Source organism: Raphanus sativus, chromosome 9 (genome assembly GCF_000801105.2).
Source record: "Raphanus sativus cultivar WK10039 chromosome 9, ASM80110v3, whole genome shotgun sequence".
NCBI lineage: Eukaryota > Viridiplantae > Streptophyta > Magnoliopsida > Brassicales > Brassicaceae > Raphanus > Raphanus sativus.
In genome coordinates, this window is record NC_079519.1 from 36527264 (window position 1) to 36546575 (window position 19312).

Sequence of the window (19312 nt, forward strand, 5' to 3'; positions counted from 1 at the left end):
ACCTCATCTCTTACTTTTCTTTTTAAAATTCTGTTTTTGTTCTTTTAGTTTTGAGGCAACCGCCATGATCGTCGTCAGTTAAAAGAACAAGGCTATGGTAAACAGAAAATTTTGATAAAATAGTTGTCAATAAAGTTGAGTGTTTTTTTTTGGTTTATTGAAAAGTTGGTGTTTTATTTCAACCAAATTTAAAAGTTGATGATTTAAATGACATTTTCCTGATTAAAATAGTGTAAAAATTTATGGTTAATACCAAGTGAGGAAAAATTGTGATGAAAACTTACAGAAATGTCCACAGGATAGACTTTCTCTAGGGGTAAGAATGAGAAGCTATGGTATTAATAAAAGTTGTGTTCTCAGTGGAGCGAGATGAGTGGAGGGATTATCTGGTCTTCGCTTGCCCTTACACCTTCACCATATGGATCTTTAGTTACTTCACTGCTCGGTCCACGAGTTATACTGGCCTGGAAAGATATGACTGTGTCTTTGGTGAGACCTATAAGAGTTAAGTTAGACACTATTCTTCTGATACTGGTTTTTCATACAACAGTCTATCTTATATGAAAGGAACGCTACGTCTTGAAGGCATCAGGGACCTCTCCATGGCACTGCATCTCTCATTCGTAACAATGATAAAACGATTCTTAACCGTATCTCATCACTCAAGTACAGAGATATGCACAAATTGGAAGGTTTATTAGAGCAATGGTTTGACGTTTATTCATGATGGAGAGATGGTTCCAGTTTTATTTTTTCACACTTTTCTTTCTCATTTACAACCATAAATTATCCCAATTGTAAATGTTTATTATTTTTTTGATTATTTAATATAAAATTTGATTAAAAAGGTTACGGAAATGTAATCTAAAATACACCTATAAAGAAGAAGAGTAAAGTTCAAAATTCAATATTCACAATGAAAAATGTCAAAATTAATATCACCATATGATTGTAAGTTTTCGTGAAAATGATGTAAAAATAAATAAATACAATTTTTATAGTACCTGATCCGTGCGTAGCACGGATAAATAATCTAGTAAATATAAGTTATAGATTCTCTCTACAATTAGGGCTGTATTTATAGTAAAATAGTTAAATATCCGTTCAAAACCTCTTAACATTTTCAATTAGCTAGTTATATCAATACAATATTAAAAGGCAAATATAAGCTCCATTGAGCTATGCCACATCGACAAATTAATTCAGACCAATTAGAGAACTTTAATTCGCCATGTCATCATCGAAACTGATCTTTTATTTTGGGCTATCTTTACATTATCAACCGGCCCAATTAAACCCACGTTGTTTCTGAGGTATAGAGTTTTATTCTTGCTCGACAATCTCACTTCGTCGTAGCCGATCGATCTCTGCACTTAGCTGTTACCTTAATAACCCAAGCTGACGCTTCATCAATCTATTAAGCTTTAAAGTCTTCTTAAATGGTTTTGGTCCACCTTCCCTCTTTCTTCTTCTACATTAAGCGCTCCGTCTGATCGTCAATCAACCATAATGGAAAACCTCCCACTGAAGAACAGAAGAAGCTACAGATACGGTACTGTCCCGCCTAACATGTTTACACTCTTGGCCTTTATATTTTCTCTGTTTGAATCCTGTTTTTTTTTCTCTGCCGTTGCGATATCATACCCCACTCTAGGGTTTCGATCGAGATGCTTCATCTTCTTCCTACGGATCCAGCAATCTACCAGTTACAGATTCATCATCTTATTAGATCCATCTCAAGTTATAAAAATGGTATGCTTTACTCATCTCAAAACCATCTTCCCAACAAGACTCCGATAAGAAACGAACCGGAAAGAACTTGAGCAGCGGCGCTTCTGTGGTTTCCTCAGGTGTGAAGCTAGCTCAGGATCATCACGGGGCATCACTGTTCTTCTGCGGTTTCCTCAGGTTTGAAGCTAGCTCAGGGTCATCATGGGGCAAGAAGAACCTTATTCAGGTAACGTTATCAAGGACAAAGGCAATATAAAGTCGATTTCTTGATTAAAAACATTGATTTTTGTTTCAAGGATAAGATGAGTTAGTGGAATCAAAGCCTTGCCTGGAATCAAAGCCTTGCCTGATATTAACATAAATCCTTTGTTGCTTTATGTTTAACCCCGTGTGATCATTCGGTGAACCAGATGCTGTTTAAGAAGGCTAATCTAGCAATATAAAGAGAACAAATCGCAATTATAGTTCCCAACGGCTGCGGAAAGATTATATTACTGGAGCTAATTATTGATTTAGAGAAGCCAATGAAAGGTGAAGTTATTTGGAGAGCACAATGTAGTGCCAAACTACTTCGAACAGTTTCAGGTATGTGTCCCTGCTATAGCTAAACAGTTGAGATAGGTTAGTTAGTATCTTGACATGATTTTGGGTTTACTATCAACATTACATTGAGTAAGTGTCTCTTAATACAATTTTCCAAAAAAATAACTCCTTAAATAATTGCTAATTAAATCAATACATCAAACACCGTAGCTTAGGTGGAGTTAACCAAAATCATCCCTGGAAGTGGTTCCAAGTATGGTGGTGTTCAGTAACTTGAGAGCGTAGCAATTACTGATCTAAACGCATACATTCTCAACAATCCTCTGCAGGTGAAACTAAAATCTATACACTTTTCATAGACTCTCATGCGGCACAGCAAGTTGGAAATATACATTAACTCATTCTCATATACTCAGGCAGAGTTTCTTTGCTCTAGGGTTCTTATTCTAACATGAACGCATTGGCTCAGCTCATGACATGGAAAACAGCTGTGGCTAAGATTCCGTACGGAGGAGCCAAAGGAGGGATTGGTTGTGATCCGAGCAAGCTCAGCGTCTCCGAGCTTGAGAGACTGACTAGAGTCTTCACTCAGAAGATTCATGATCTCATTGGGATTCACATTGATGTTCCAGATGGGCACTGGTCCTCAGGTTCTTTAAACGTTCTCATCAATTTTTTTATTTTATTTTCTTTTAGTCATCTTTAATTTTTTTTTTTGTTTCTTGGTGAATTTGTAGACAATGGCTTGGATTCTTGATGAGTACTCTAAGTTCCATGGTTACTCTCTCCTGCAGTTGTCACTGGAAAACCCATTGTAAGTAGCTGTAATCATGGTTTTGTTTTGTTAATTCACTGAATGGTAATGATCTTTTGGGCAGGATCTTGGTGGATCACTCGGGAGAGACGCAGCTACTGGAAGAGGAGTGATGTTTGGAACTGAAGCTTTGCTTAATGAGCACGGCAAAAGCATCTCAGGGCAATGTTTTCTCATCCAGGTGAAGTTTCTTTTTTTTGTTTTTTATTACAGCTCCTTGCGAGTTAGAGAAGGTTCTTGATCGAGTGTACGTATTGGTTCTATAGGGGTTTGGGAATGTAGGGTCATGGGCGGCGAAGCTGATAAGTGAGCAAGGTGGGAAGATAGTTGCGGTGAGTGTCATTACCGGAGCTATCAAGAACAAGGACGGTATTGATATCGAGAGCTTGCTTAACTATACCAAAGAACACAGAGGTGTTAAAGGGTTTGATGGTGCGCATCCCATTGATGCAAACTCGATACTGGTCAAGGATTGTGATATCCTCATCCCTGCAAGATGACAAAAATAGATATTTAAAATAATGTTTGGAAACTAAATATGAAAACAATCTAAATAAAAACTATTAAATTGCGAAATATTCAAAATATATTTGTCACAATAAAGTTAATTCAATATTACATCACTAGAAAAATTATTCAGAAGAAAATTAATTTGGTATCAAATTAATCCATTTAAAAAATATATATATATATTCAAAATTAAGTATTTAAAAATAAAATTGCATATAATAAAACTGAAATTCATATTTTTGCGAAAATCATGTAAATATCTTATATAGCCAAAAATATGTCATATAAATATAAAATCAAAATTAAAATCAATACAAACTTACTAAAATCAATATCAAAATATGTAGAAAGAGATGAATATTTTTGAAAAAAAAATCTATTAAAAATTATATCACAATTATGAGAGGTACCAAATTATACAACCAAAGAGCTAAACTGTAAACAACAACAGCTAACTCCAAGTATATAAGTAAACATATAGTAAAGACAAGAGAAATACAATAAAAATGAAGACAATATCAGCTAAAAACTAAATATAATTAAACATACAGAAGATGACTAAAAGCGTATAAAAGGTAAAATATAAATCATACAAGAAATAAACTTTCGAAATCGAGGGATTAATGTGAGGGTGGACGTAAACTTATACCGAAGCAGATATACAATAGAAAATATATGATATAAGAATAAAATTTAATAAATAAATTCTCTAATAGATCCACATTTGTAAGCTTAATTATATAGGATAAAATGACACTTTCATAAAGTATCGGACATTAAAGAGTAGAAATAAAAATTTATATTGATAACGAACATTAATCTTAAAATATATAAAGATTCAAAATTCACATTAATTAATCATATTTGTTATATTTTGAAATTAATTAAAAATATATAGAACTCGCCATAGCACTATTACAATATTTTATTTTAACTATTCCACAAACATTACTCAAACTTTTAAATAGAATTTAGCTTACCAAATACGTTATTAATATTTTTGTAAAAGATAAATCATTCTTTACACTATCATTCTCACGTTCGGACTTCAAAATAAAATCAAATTAAAAAGATCCACAATGAGTTGATATTGTCGGGCAGATACACATGATCCAAGATTTAAATCCCCACAATCCACAATCCAAATCAAAACTCATAATTGGTATACAGCTGAACAAATAATTTTAACCAAAAAAAATATCTTTCACCTTATCAACATCTAATCATAATTACAATTCTGTTTTAGGTCCACAATGGTTAAGCTCATACTATGGGACAAACAAGCATCAGATTTTAGGTCCATACAAAGCAAGAAAAAATAGGAAATTTCAGTCACAAACATCATCCCAAGACAATCTAACGGTAAGTGATCTATATTTAATTAATTGTTCATACAGCTAATTTAAATATTCACTATTGCAAACTTGAACTTGCTTCTTCACTAGCAACAAGATTTTACTTTGACAGTTTAATCAAATACATCAAGCACTTCAAAAGACGAATACAGTATCAATCAAACAATTATCTCAACCGCAACTTCACCTACTCAACGAAACAAAAACATGAAAACAAATGAAAGCAATAGAGAAAAAAAAACTCCTACCTCTTTTTTTTCTTTTTCTTCCTGTCCCATGAAATAATGTATTATGCTTGGGCTTTAATAAGTTCACCCAATTCTATTTTCACCTATTTCTTCTAAACTATATATTTTCCTATGAAAAAACATTTAAAAATGTCTACATCCAATCAAAAATTATTTAAACTTACCAACTAAATTCTTAATATTATTATAATATCTCAATCGTAAACATAAATTATTTAAACATATTTTCCGCGCGTAGCGCGGACAAAGACTCTAGTTAAATTAATAACCTATCGTTTTCTATCACTATTTCCTCGCACATCCTTTAGATATAAAACTATCAAGTTGCGATACCCAATTGTCATTTTTTTGAGGATATTTATATACACGTGGGGACAAATCTTTCAACTCGAACTAAACGTAAGTGGTAACTTTTTTTTTCATGTCTCCTAGAGACATGAAGATACATTGGACATTCGCAAGTTATTAATCAAATATAATAAATTCCATCAAATATATACGACTAAGCTGGATAATATCTACTTCTACAACTCAGCTCAATAGATGCAGATTGGCAGGGGCGACTAATTATAGCGGGACATAATGCACTAAATAGAGTTTTCTTAGTTATATAGCTTATTGTTTGAATTAATTTCATTGAATAATATTTTTATATAACCAAAATAAATTGTATAGAAGTTTGTATTTTCTTAATCTAAATAATAAGAGGAAGTATTATATAGCTCATATTATGTAACTTATTTTTTTATTGGTTAGTTTAGATAAATAATTAATGATATTTTTTAAAAATGGGTAATTTTATAACTAATTATATTTTTAAAAACACCTGATATCACAAGTGCGCAAATGACTGGTGCGCAAAAAAGTGTGCGATTAAATGACTACAATAAATTAATTGTATCGACATGATATCAATTATCAAGTGCGCAATTGACCTCAAGTTTGGGTAATGTTACAAACAGAACAGAAGGAAAAACGAAGTTTGAAACACGTGGGCCGTAGGTACGGCCCAAAAAGAACGTTCGTTGGCCTTTCACCACCGTCCAAACCAAACCTTTGACGTCGGTACGAACCACCACCAGGCTCGTACGAGTGACGCGCTCTTGTACAGCAGGGCTTCTCTCTCAACTTGACCTTCAACTTGACCTTATTTACCTATTTTTCAGCAATTCATCCTTAAAGTAATTATAAATCACCGAACATAAATACAATAACTAATATCAGTGTACTTTAACAATGTTTATATTCTTTTTGTTTCAAAAAATATATCCTTTGGAGTTTCCACACATATAAAGTCTTAATACAATAAATCATTTTTTAAATTAACAATTTAATTACCATTAAGAAATGGAAAAATAGATGTCTTTTTACATTTATATTTTATCTGGACAGAGTAATATTTTGATTTACTCTGCAACTTGTCTAATTAATGACACTACGATACTGTGGAATCCCCCCCCACTCCCCCACGCTAAAACCTACAAATAGATCTCTTACTTAATTAATTGGTTTAAGACCATTAGGTTCGTTTTAAGTTTTTGACAATTGACTAACAGTTCACTTACATGTCGATACAATTAAATATCACCTCCACAAGTTGCAAATATTTCAGATCCTTTTCATATGTCCAATTCATATTGACCAGAATCATCAAAGCCAAGTTTTCTTTCGTTAGTATAGTTCAAATTACAATATAAAGTTATTTACTTTATTTTATAAATATACTAATGTATATAAAATAATTAAAGTGTATGTTTTTTCATTCACACGACCGAAACAGAGAGCAGCCGACTCGTTCATTTGGCGGCGCTGAGCTAAGAAAAGGGTTTTACACAACAAAAATATTTGTATATCTATCAGCTTAAACCTTATTCTTCGTCTTTAAAACATCTGTTAAAACTCTGTCTCTCTCTACAGAGTTTTCTTTCCCTCTAAGAAAACAAAATTATTTTTCTTTTTTATCAGTGGGTTTATAAGCTTCAAGATTCAGACAAGGATTATAAGGAGAGAATTGTATGTGTGCCTTAAAAGTGGCAAATCAGGACGATAACGTTGGTAAAAAAGCCGAGCCTACCACTCGAGAAGATGATCATGGGACGTTATCTGACATCGATCAATGGCTTTACTTATTTGCGGCGGAAGACGACCACCTCCACCGTGATAACTCCCTCACGCCACCGTCCTCCTCTCTTAGTATTAGCAGAGAGAAAGAGATGTCTGCAATAGTCTCTGCTTTGACACATGTCGTGGCTGGAAATGTTCCTACTCATCAATACGGTGGTGGAGGTGGTGGCGGTGGAGAAGGGGCGTCGAATTCTTCTTCTTCCTCCGGGCAGAAAAGGAGGAGAGAGGTGGAGGAAGGTGGCGGTGGCAAAGCAGTTATTGCAGCTAATACTTTGACGGTTGATCAGTATTTATCAGGCGGTAGTTCTAGTTCCCGAGGTAAATTTTGCTTCCTTTTTGAGTAACATGTTGTCACCCATAACACACGCGCACCATCGGATTAAAGTTTGAATTTATCTCACGTGTATGTGTATATAAAAGAATGGTAGATTCTCAAAATCTAATTAATTTTGTTAAAACTTCAAATGAATCGAGGTTTTGATTTTGAAAGATCATTTATGATCAAAATGTTTTAAATGAATTTGTGATGTAGTATGTTATTATACATATCAATTGTATGATTCACATCATATAAAACACAAAATCTAAATAGTTGCTCTTTTGTTGTCTTTGTTTAATTTTAATGAAAAGTTGTTCATTTGTTGCACTCACGCAATATACAAAAACAACTTAAAGAATTATCGCAAAGTTTTTTTTTGTTTCCTCTACAAGTTACACGAATTCTTTCATAAACGAGTGTACTTTCTGCGGAATTATAATAATAATAATCGGATAATTAACTAGTGATGATGATAGGCCAAAAAAATCTATCTCCACCCCATTTGCATCAATAGTCGTTTTTCCACTTGCAGTTTTTACTACTTGTCCATGGCTTTTTGTCACGGTCACCCATTTGGCCTCATCACTTTGTCATAATCACTGAACACTTTATAATATCATTATTCGAGACTTCAGTTTTCAGTTATTTTTAAAGAGTGATTAGAAAAAAAGTGAAATATTATATTTTTTGTTTGTTTGCAGTGAGAGAAGCTTCGAGCAACATGTCAGGTTCAGTCCCAACATATGAATACACAACTACAGCAAATGCTAGTACTGAAACATCATCGTTGAGTGGGGACCAACCTCGAAGAAGATACAGAGGAGTGAGACAAAGACCGTGGGGAAAATGGGCAGCTGAGATTCGAGATCCTTTCAAAGCGGCTAGAGTTTGGCTTGGTACGTTTGACAATGCTGAATCAGCTGCAAGAGCTTATGATGAAGCTGCTCTTCGATTTAGAGGCAACAAAGCTAAACTCAACTTTCCTGAAAACGTTAGACTCGTTAGACCCGCTTCAACTGCAGCAACGCAACCTGTGCTGCAAACAACTGTTCAGAGACCAACCCAGTTAAGAAACTCGGGTTCTACAAGTGCCCTTTTGCCTATAAGACCTGCTTCGGAGCAAAACGTTAATTCTCAGCCGTTGATGCAATCTTACAACTTGAGTTACTCAGAGATGGCTCGTCAACACCATCAACAATCTACGAACTTATATGATCCAATGTTGCGTTTTGGTCAGACCGGGGATTTAACCATGCAGTCAGGGTCCACGTCAACTTCTTCGTCTCATTCTCGTCCCCTGTTTTCTCCAGCATCAGTTCAACCAAAACCGGAATCAGCTGGCGAAACCGGTTATCTCCAGGATATACAATGGTCATCAGACAAGACTAGTAATAATTATAACAACTATAATAATGATCCATCCTCTTGATCGAATGGCTTCATTTCTTGTTTTTTTTTTACTAGTGTTTTATTATAGAACAGAGAAAAAATGATTAATTATCATAGTGTCTAGATTTTTGTATTGTTTTTTTATTCATTTCTTTTCAGTTTAATCATAATTTTGTTTACTAGTTCCTTGTAAAAACTAATAATAAGAGTGTTTATTTTTAATAATTTTTTGCCATCTACTTTTATTTTTATTTAACCGACTAAAACCCAAATAAGAGGAAGTCCATACAACATTTCCATGGTCACAAACCGAAAGACCAAACAAAAGAGCAAAGAAAGGATAAACCTAAAAATCTCAAGCCCAAACAATCTAAACAGCCCACAAGAATAAGAGTTGCCATTTGATCTCATGTATCGGGTTATAACGTGTGAGTAGAAACGTGTTGAACCCTCAGATAACAAGGATTCTACGAGGAACACGTGTCTCAATGGCCTCCACGTCTTTACTCCCTAGAGATTTTGACACTGGAGAAATTGAGCGGCGTCTCACCAGAAACGCACCAAAAAACAACCACGACGGATCATCTACAACACCAAATATGAATTGGAAACGAGCTGTTCCACCCTGAACAGGAACCGTGACTTCTTGAGCCACTTAGAACACTTAAGGATCTACGAAACCGACGAAAGAAACTTAACCTTCTACAATCGATCCTTAGCCTCCAATTTACTTGCATGCACCACAACCCAAGTGGTGAAGAAGAATTGTCAGAGATTTAGATCGAGAGACATAAAATCAACGGAACTCTGGTTCATAGATCCTAGAGATTACATAGTCAGAATTATATAGTTTTCCAGTCAATCTTTATAGTTCCTAGCTTTCCATATATGATTTTGCAAGTCCGTACAACATTTCCATGGTCACAAACCGAAAGACCAAACAAAAGAGCAAAGAAAGGATAAACCCAAAAATCTCAAGCCCAAACAATCTAAACAGCCCACAAGAATAAGAGTTGCCATTTGACCTCACGTATCAGGTTATAACGTGTGAGTAGAAACGTGTTGAACCCTCAGATAACGAGGATTCTACGAGAAACACATGTCTCAATGGCCTCCACGTCTTTACTCCCTAGAGATTTTGACACTGGAGAAATTGAGCGGCGTCTCACCAGAAACACACCAAAAAACAACCACGACGGATCATCTACAACACCAAATACGAATTGGAAACGAGCTGTTCCACCCTGAACAGGAACCGTGACTTCTCGAGCCACTTAGAACACTTAAGGATCTACGAAACCGACAAAAGAAACTTAACCTTCTACAATCGATCCTTAGCCTCCAATTTACTTGCATGCACCACAACCCAAGTGGTGAAGAAGAATTGTCAAGAGATTTAGATCGAGAGGCATAAAATCAACGGAACTCTGGTTCGTAGATCCTAGAGATAGCCGACAACAAAGAAGCTAAAGACGTCATCCCTCCTGGAATTACAAAGTCGGCGAAGTCGATGTTAAAAACGCCACCGTTTCCCAGAGACAGAACCAGATTACCACTGATGAAAAAAATGCAGTGCCGGAAACTACAAATTTTAACCCAAGATAGACAATAAAAGAGATAACCTGACAGATGGTGGCTATGAGAGCCCAAATCGCGGCCGGAAAAGCTGATCGGACATCCTTTTTTCTTTCCCTAGTTTTTTCTCTTGTTTTGTATGCAAACTTTTTTATTCTTTAATACATTAGAAAAATTACAGAATTCAAAAAAGAAAATGTAAAGGGTTGAAGTCAAACTAACTCAAACTCTCTTCTCTCTGATCGAGTATCATTGTGACAACGATATTTAACTAACTCAAACTCTCTTCTCTCTCATGAGACTTTTTAGGCGATAAGGGTTCCTTCCATATCTCCGCCGTCTGCTGGCCATACGCCGGTGGTCGAGAATTCTCCCCCCTCCCCTTTTCTTTCTTAAAACCTCCTTCCTTGCTCTCTTCTGTCATGGATCTGGTCGAAAATCAAGCTGACTCTCCCCCTGCTCGGACTATCGTGTCCCAAGAAGAATCTGAAATTGGAACCGTAGCCTCTGAAGGCAATGCTCCGCCACCTTCTTCAATTCCCCCAGGAATCCCTGCTGTTGACGTACCTTCTTACGCGCAACGTTTCAAGGCGTCTTTGAGGAATTTGAAGAAGATCTCAAACCCCACTTTCTTGAAAGATGGAACTCCGGTTGTCCAGGCTCCACCGGAAGTTCTGTTAAAGACCTCAGAGATATGGAAGGACCACATTGTAGCCCAATTCCATGGTACCTTGCCGGCTCGAGACAAGATCTACTCTGACCTAAATCCGGTTTGGGGGAAATTTGGGAACATTACTCTTCACAAAACATCAGATTCCTCGTGTCTTATCTACATACCCTCAGTCCAAACACGAGAATGGGTTCTCCAAGTTGGATATTGGCAGGCTGACCACTGTGCGTTCTCGGTGTTCCCTTGGTCTGCAGATGGGAATTTTGACTCTCTGGAGCTCAAATCGGCGCCTACTTGGGCAGTACTGAAGAACCTTCCACCCCAGCTTTACTCTCTAGAAGGAATCAGTGTGGTGGCTAGTGCTATTGGGGAGCCACTACATACAGAGAAATCAAAACTCGATCCCTACCGGTTTGGCGACACAAAGGTGAAAGTAGAGATTATTCTGGATCATCCTCCTCCAGAAACAGTGGTGGTTCGTGATACGGTGGGGAACTCTGTCAAGATTGCAATTCTTTATCCAAGCCTTCCACCAAAATGCTGTAACTGTGGGAAGTTTGGGCACTTGCTTAATCACTGTCAAAAGCCTCTGAAGAAGAAAAGAATCAAGAGTAATGTGCAGAAGAATCGTAAGGAGAAAACAAAGGCTCTAGTGGTAGCAACTTCCACATCCATTGAATTGATGGGAGAGCAAGACATTGCTAAGGTTCAGCCTGATATGGAAGCGGAAGTGGAAGTGGTAGTCACAAAAAATACTCTGGAAGGTACCAAATCGGATATTCAAGAAGTCAGTCCAGCTCTAGAACAGATTGAAGACACTAAGGGTCAACAGAAGAGGAGGAACCGATCTCGGTCCAGAGCGAGGGCTAGAGCCAGAGGCAGGAGTGCTTCTTATATAGAAACCGCTACTGGCCCTGATGAGGGTTCTCGGGTGCTGTTAAAGCCAGTAGTGAAGGTGGTGTCTGACCCTTCAGTGGAGGATAAGGAGGGAGCTTCACAGCCTCAAATAACTGAAGCGGATGAGGATAAGGACTCCCCGTGGATCACCAAAAACTCTAAATGGGCTCGTAGGGCTATCCGGCAGGAGGAACTTTGGAAAGCCAATCTAAGTAAGACTCCGACGAAGAATCAGTCACTCCTTTTTACTCGGGGCTTTGCTTCGGGTAAAAAAATCTGATCGTATCCTATCCATAAGAAAATTTGTATATATGAAGATATTTGTATGGAATTTTAGGGGACTTAATAATTCTGATCGTCAAAGAGATGTTCGTCGTTGGATGCAGTTAAATAATGTCTCAGTTGGAGCTTTGGTAGAGACCCATATTCAGGAGGAGAACTTGGCTTCTGCTGTTACGGGTGCTTTTCCTGGATGGCGTTTTGATTCGAATGTTTGTCAAGCTCAGGGTGGAAGAATAATTGTTCTCTGGAATCCGACTCTTTCTCTGGTGGTTCTTAAGAGGTCTGAGCAGCTTCTTCTGTGTAGTGTTTTCGATCCAGAGACCGGAATTTCGGTCAGTTTGGCTTTTGTCTACGCTTACAATACGCTGACTCAGCGTAGAACTCTGTGGCAGGAGATAATAGAGATTAGTAATCATCGTCTGGTCAAGGATTCTTCTCTTCTTGTACTAGGAGATTTCAATCAAATACTATCAGCTGCTGAACACTACTCGATTCAGTCTTACCCTCTTCCGGTCCAAGGGATTTTGGAATTTCAGGATTGCCTTTTGGAAACTGATTTGACGGATGTGGAAGGCAGAGGCGGGTTCTATACTTGGTCGAACCGGCGTCCGGAGGACCCTATTCTTCGCAAGCTGGATAGGGTTCTGGGTAATGCTAAGTGGAGAGCTACCTTCCCAAATATAGTTGCATCTTATCAAGCACAAGGGGACTCTGACCACTCTCCTTGTACGGTGGAACTGGTACCAAATAATGATCGTAGGAATGCCAGATTCATCTACTATTCATTTTTAGCCTCTCACCCGAAGTTTCTGGAGTCAATTCAGCGAGCTTGGGATGAGCCTATCCCAGTTGGTTCTAATCTCTTTTCTTTGGTTAAGAAGTTGAAACATGTAAAAGCGGCGTGTAGACAACTTAACAAAGAGGGGTTCAGTAACATTCAACAGAGAGTTAAGGACACTTGGGCTCAACTGCAGGAAGTTCAGTTGGAGCTATTAACGTCGCCGTCTCAGCAGTTATTTCGAGCGGAGTTTGTTGCCAGGAAAAGATGGCAGACTATGGTGGCAGCTCAAGTTATCTTCTTCAGTAGGAAGTCTCGAATTCGTTGGTTGGATGAAGGATATGCTAATACAAATTTTTTTCACAAAGTGGTCCTTGCGCATCAGGCTCGTAATGCGATCTGTTATCTTCTGAATGAAGCCAATCTGCGAATTGAAAATAAATTCCAGATTATTCAGATGTTGGTGACCTTCTTCAAAAATCTCTTGGGTACTGCCTCTATTAATGTGACTCCAATGGAAGTTGATGATATTCAGAGATTGTTCCACTTTAGGTGAGCTACAGAGGTTCAGGAAGCAATGGTGGCTGTTCCTACAGAAGAAGAGATTACCAAGACGTTGTTTGGTATGCCGAAGAGTAAAGCTCCTGGCCCAGATGGTTTCTCAGTTGAGTTCTACTGGGAAGCTTGGTCAGTAGTGGGTCCTCAAACGATTGCGGCAGTGAAAGAATTCTTTGTGTCTTCTAGGCTTCATCACTCTGTCAATGCAACGGCAATCTCTCTTGTGCCAAAAATCCCGGGAGCAGATTGTCTCACCTTGTTCAGGCCAATTGCTTTGTGCACTAAGGTATACAAAGTGATCTCAAGACTCTTAAAGAAGAAACTGCAGGTAGTGGTTGCTGATGTGGTCCAAACAAATCAGGTTGGATTTGTTAAGGGCAGACTACTTTGTGAGAATGTGTTACTGGCTTCCGAATTAGTCTCGGACTTTCACCTACTTGGACATACTACAAGAGGCTGTCTCAAGGTGGATTTAACAAAGGCGTATGACAATCTCGACTGGCGTTTCCTCCTCAATGTACTGGAAGTTATTGATCTCCCTCCTATTGTCATTGATTGGATCAAGGAATGTGTAAGCACTCCCTCCTATAATCTGGTTATCAATGGCGAGTTACATGGGTACTTCGAGGGCAAGAAGGGTCTAAGACAAGGGGACCCGATATCTTCTCTGCTGTTTGTGTTGGCTATGGATGTGCTATCGAAGAAGCTGGATAAGGGCGTTATGGATGGAGTCTTTGGCCTTCATCCTTCTTGCGAAGCGCCTCTCATTACCCATCTGAGCTTTGCAGATGATATACTGATATTCTTTGACGGTACGGAAGATTCTCTGCGTGGCATTTTATCGATTCTAGAGGAGTTCAGATCAGCTTCGGGTTTGAGTATCAGTCTGGCAAAGTCTGAGCTAATGATTGATGGGGGATGTCCTCACAGGTGCCAGAATATAGCAAGTGCTGTGGGTATTAAACAAGGAGCTCTGCCTGTAAGATACCTCGTTGTACCTCTCTCTTCAAAGAAGATGAACAAGTCGGATTATCAGCCGGTTTTGGACAAGATCATGGCTCGGTTTAATTCCTGGTCTGCTCGACATCTTTCTTTTGCAGGACGCCTGCAGTTGATTCAGTCGGTTATCTACTCCTCGATAGCTTTTTGGGCGTCAATTTTCATCCTACCAAAACACTGCATAGCGGAGCTTGAAAGGCTTTGCAATGCTTTTCTTTGGAAAGGCTCCACTACTTCTGCCAGAGGTGCACGGGTTTCCTGGGAGTCTGTGTGTACCTAAAAAAAAAACAGGAGGACTTGGTCTTAGAAGGTTGGAGGATTGGAACAAGGTGATGGGCTTAAAGCTGATATGGTTAATCTTTACTTCGGGAGGCTCTCTTTGGGTCTCTTGGGTCAGACGCAACTTGATAGGTGAGCAGAATTTCTGGGAGTTGGATGCTAGTAATGGGAGTTGGATATGGAAGAATCTATGTAAATTGAGAACCATAGCTCGGCCTTTCATTTTTTGTGATGTCGCCTGAGGAATCACTGCCAGTTTCTGGCATGATGATTGGACGAATCTGGGCCCATTGATAGACATCACGGGACCGCAAGGACCTGTTACAACGGGTTTAAGCATTGGGGATGTGGTGTCAGATGCAATTCGGTCCGATAGATGGTGGATAAGTGACTCAAGAAGTAGAAACCCACTCATTGTCTTCTTGAAGGATTGTCTCCCTGATTGTACTCCCATTGCAAACTCTGAAGAGGATGATAAGTATCTTTGGAGAACGGGTGTAGGTGCCCCAAAGAATAGCTTTTCGTCGGCTGAGACTTGGAGAGTCTTATATCCAGAAGGTGTGAGAGTCTCATGGCATGACCAGGTGTGGTTTAAAGGGCGCATACCCAAGCATGCCTTCCTCACTTGGGTTGCAGTGAGGGATAGGCTGGTAACTCGAGACAGATTGAGGTCATGGGGACTTCAAGTACCGTCGGTGTGTTTTCTCTGTAACGTGGCAGAAGAGTCAAGGCAACATCTGTTCTTTGATTGTGTTTACTCTGGGGAAATCTGGTCTTTTTTCTGCTCACGCTTCCATCTTTCTCCTCCTCCTTCCTTTGAAGATGGACTGAGATGGCTAAAAGACCCGATACAAGACCCCAACAAGAAGCTGATACTTCTCCTCCTATACCAAGCCGTTATCTACCATGTTTGGAAAGAAAGGAATGCTAGACTGCACTCAAGTATCTTCAGACAACCTCAGCATATTATCTCGGATATCAGGCAACAGATTCAGTTGAGACTTGATCCTCTCTCGAGAGCTCAGCGTGCGGCTCCGGGCTTCTCTCTTTTGGCTACTTGGTTTGGGCTGTTTATAAGCTAACGGTAGTTTAGTTTTTGTTTATTTTGTGCCATGCTTTGTGCATGGTTTGTGGCCTGTGGTTTTTTTTGTCTCCGTCCTACGGGAGGTCCATTGTAATTGGGCTTGGCCCCTTTTTTTCGGATTATAAAAAAAAAGAAAAAAAGGGTTGAAATCAGATCTGCAAAAGCTTGCCATTGAGAAACTGTGTGAAAGAAAGAAATGAGCCGTTAACTGGGCCAATGTAGAAAACATTTGACCCATAAATACTGATGTGTTTGAGCTATATTATTGTGGGAGATTTTGATTATGACATATAATAATCATATCGATTACTACATTTCATTTTTTTCCTTGGGAAAATAGTATGAAAGATAAGTTGTACTGTTAAATTCCACATGAGAAATAAATTTTGTGAACTCTAAAATATTTACATGAACGGTTGAATTTTCTCGAAGGAGAATGTGCAATATCTTTTGTGTTATTTTTCTAATCAACCAAATCACATGTCTCGTCCGATAAAAAGACTCAAGTCATGAATACTAAGGTGCTGATTGTTTGAGTGGTTTTTGGATTTTAGGTTATGATTTTTGGATTTTGATTTTTGGATTTTAGATTTTTGTTTTTAGTTTATGGTTTTTGATTTTAAAATAGATTTTAGTTTTTTGAAAAACATGAATGATTATTTTAGATTTTGGTTTTATTTTGCTGCCTTTAAAATTGATAAAATTAAAAATACTATTACGATAACAAAAAGTTATTTTAGATATTTTATTGAAAAATTTAAAATATATTTTCACTCTATGGTAAGTGTTTAAATTTATGTAAATTATATATTAATAGCTAAAATGTAAAATTATAAATTCATATATAGTATAATAAATATATAATACTTATAACTCTATAAAAATAATTGCCGTTTCTACAATTAAAGTCTATGGTAAACATTAGTTAAAAACATTATAAATAATTTACCTAAACAAAGTTTTAAATTTAATAAAAGTAAATATATTTTTATTATTAGTTTTTAGATATCAAATAAATTATTTTATTCAACTATTATTATTTAGAATAATTACTATTTTATCAATTATTTTATATAATGATTATGTTTGCTATATCAATGCATTAATATAAGAATATTTTAACCCCCCAAAAAAAAGAAGAAAACAGATGTATATTGAAGAAAACCAAGGAAACACGGATTTTAGCTTTAACATAGAAATGTGTAGTTATTATAAATAGTTTTTGGAAAATCAAAAACCAAAGACTGTTTAAAAAAGCTACAAACAATCATCTTCTAAAACACCAATAAAATCATTATGTTTGGATCAAAGTTAGTGCACTTGGATCGTTTTCCGTCAGGAGGAACATCACACAAACAAGGTTCCGTACTTTGTTCCTCCTCTAGGCGGTTTCCATGTTCCTCCTCTAGGTGACGTCAAATCCATCGTGCATACTGATTCGAATTTTGATTTCAGACCGAATTTGTGAATCATTTTGGCAGAGTTGTTCTAAAAGTTGGCGGTCGTGGTCGTTCTCAGCCGATCCCGATCCGTGGTCGCAGTCGCGGCTGTTGTGTTGTTGTGATCCTCAGTGGGAAGTGGCAAGTTCCGTTTTACTTTTAACCATAGGCATAATGGGAAAATGCCTCCATTAACCCATGTATCTCCTATAATGGTGGTTATTCTGGGTGCTAAACTTGTTCATCTGGTGGATGACGGCAGTCCTTCAGTTATGGTCGATGTTCCTAACATAAGGTGCACAATCTTCTTCCATGATGGTTTCTTCTTCTTCTATTTGCAGTCATAAGCTATTAACAAACAAGAGACCAACTAATACAATGAAGCATTTCTCGCTTACCACCAAGCATCAAAGACTGGAGCATGAAAAACTTAAAGCCAATTGGAACCATAAACTTAAAAAAAACAAAAAAAATCAAAACTTGAGAATTGAGAAAGTATCAGATGTGAGATTGACCTTAGATTTAGGGATGACTTTAAGAGCAACCTCATGATCCTTGAACTCTCCTTTCTTGAACATAGCAAGTGTACCCAAAGTACCCTCTCCCAATCTCTTCCCCTAACTCCATCCTCGCCGCCGGGAGAGTAGTAACCTCCTACTTCCCCTTCATCCTCGCGAGCTGACGGAGCGGAGTGCTAGTGACACTCTTGCTCTCTCTCTCTCTCCATTGCGTCCTCCGCCGTCGCGGCTCTTGTTGCGGCGGTGTCTGGCGGGGCTTGGAGTGTAGAAGGGGACGAAAGGAGAAGCCTTTACGGTGGTTGAGGTGCGACCAGGGTATAATCGTCATTTTCTGGAAGGGAGTATGGAGGTACAACCTCCCATACTCTTCTTTTTCTCCGGTTAAATCAGAATTAAAAAAAAAAGGATTAAATTTTTAAGATTAAAAAATAAATCAAAAAGGCAGAGGAAGAAGGATTCGGACACTGGACTCTTTATGAGAATCACATCAATGACTAGGCATGGGCATTCGGGTCCCAATCCGGTTTTAGTTTTATTTAATCGAATCTTAAAATCAGCCCCATTTGAATTATATGAGAAATCCGTTTTGGTTCTATCGGATTCGGGTCGGGTTTAATAAATCTTCAAAAAATCAGTACAAATCAATATACTTCCGGGTCCGGACCCCAATCAGTTCTTTTGTTTGAAAATATCTGATTTATATCTATTTTATAACTAAAAACATAAGTAAAATTGATTATTTGGTTGTAAAATACTTAATTTATACCTATAATATAAATAACGATTAAAAATAAAAAAGAAACATCAAACATGATTAGTCAAAATCAAACAAAAGGTAAACATATACATTGATGGAAAAACCAAGTTCTTATGAAATGAAAAATATTATTCAATGAAAACAAAACCAAAATCTACAAATTCCAAACTTCAACTGTCACTTTCAACTATAAATCTTCATGTAATAGATTATTACTTTAGATGTTCAATAATATATTACTGTATTTTGGATAAATATTAGAAATTGAAATCATATTTAGTATAAGTTCTTTTTGGCGATTTTAAATGTTTTGGGTTCTATCGGATATCTATTTAAGTCCAGGTTCGGTTCAAATAATACCCATAATCTAAAATACCGTAAAACAAAATATGTTCGGTATATATGTCGGTTTCAGGTTCGGATGCATTTTTATCGGATCTGTA

At 37.3% G+C, this 19312-nt stretch overlaps 2 protein-coding genes and 1 pseudogene across 2 annotated transcripts; all 3 read left to right on the forward strand.

The window, feature by feature from the left end:
* The first annotated feature begins 1322 nt into the window (after positions 1-1322).
* On the forward strand, positions 1323-3691 carry LOC108826579 (glutamate dehydrogenase 1-like; annotated as a pseudogene).
* A 3329-nt stretch (positions 3692-7020) lies between these two features.
* Positions 7021-9258, forward strand: LOC108826578 (ethylene-responsive transcription factor ABR1-like). Its single transcript, XM_018599944.2, has 2 exons — positions 7021-7643; positions 8346-9258. The coding sequence occupies exons 1-2, from the start codon at positions 7217-7219 to the stop codon at positions 9071-9073; spliced, it is 1155 nt and encodes a 384-aa protein (XP_018455446.1). The 5' UTR covers positions 7021-7216; the 3' UTR covers positions 9074-9258.
* A 1772-nt stretch (positions 9259-11030) lies between these two features.
* On the forward strand, positions 11031-13791 carry LOC108825426 (uncharacterized). The gene is made up of 2 exons (XM_018598716.1): positions 11031-12409; positions 12513-13791. The coding sequence occupies exons 1-2, from the start codon at positions 11031-11033 to the stop codon at positions 13789-13791; spliced, it is 2658 nt and encodes an 885-aa protein (XP_018454218.1).
* The last annotated feature ends 5521 nt before the right edge of the window (positions 13792-19312 follow it).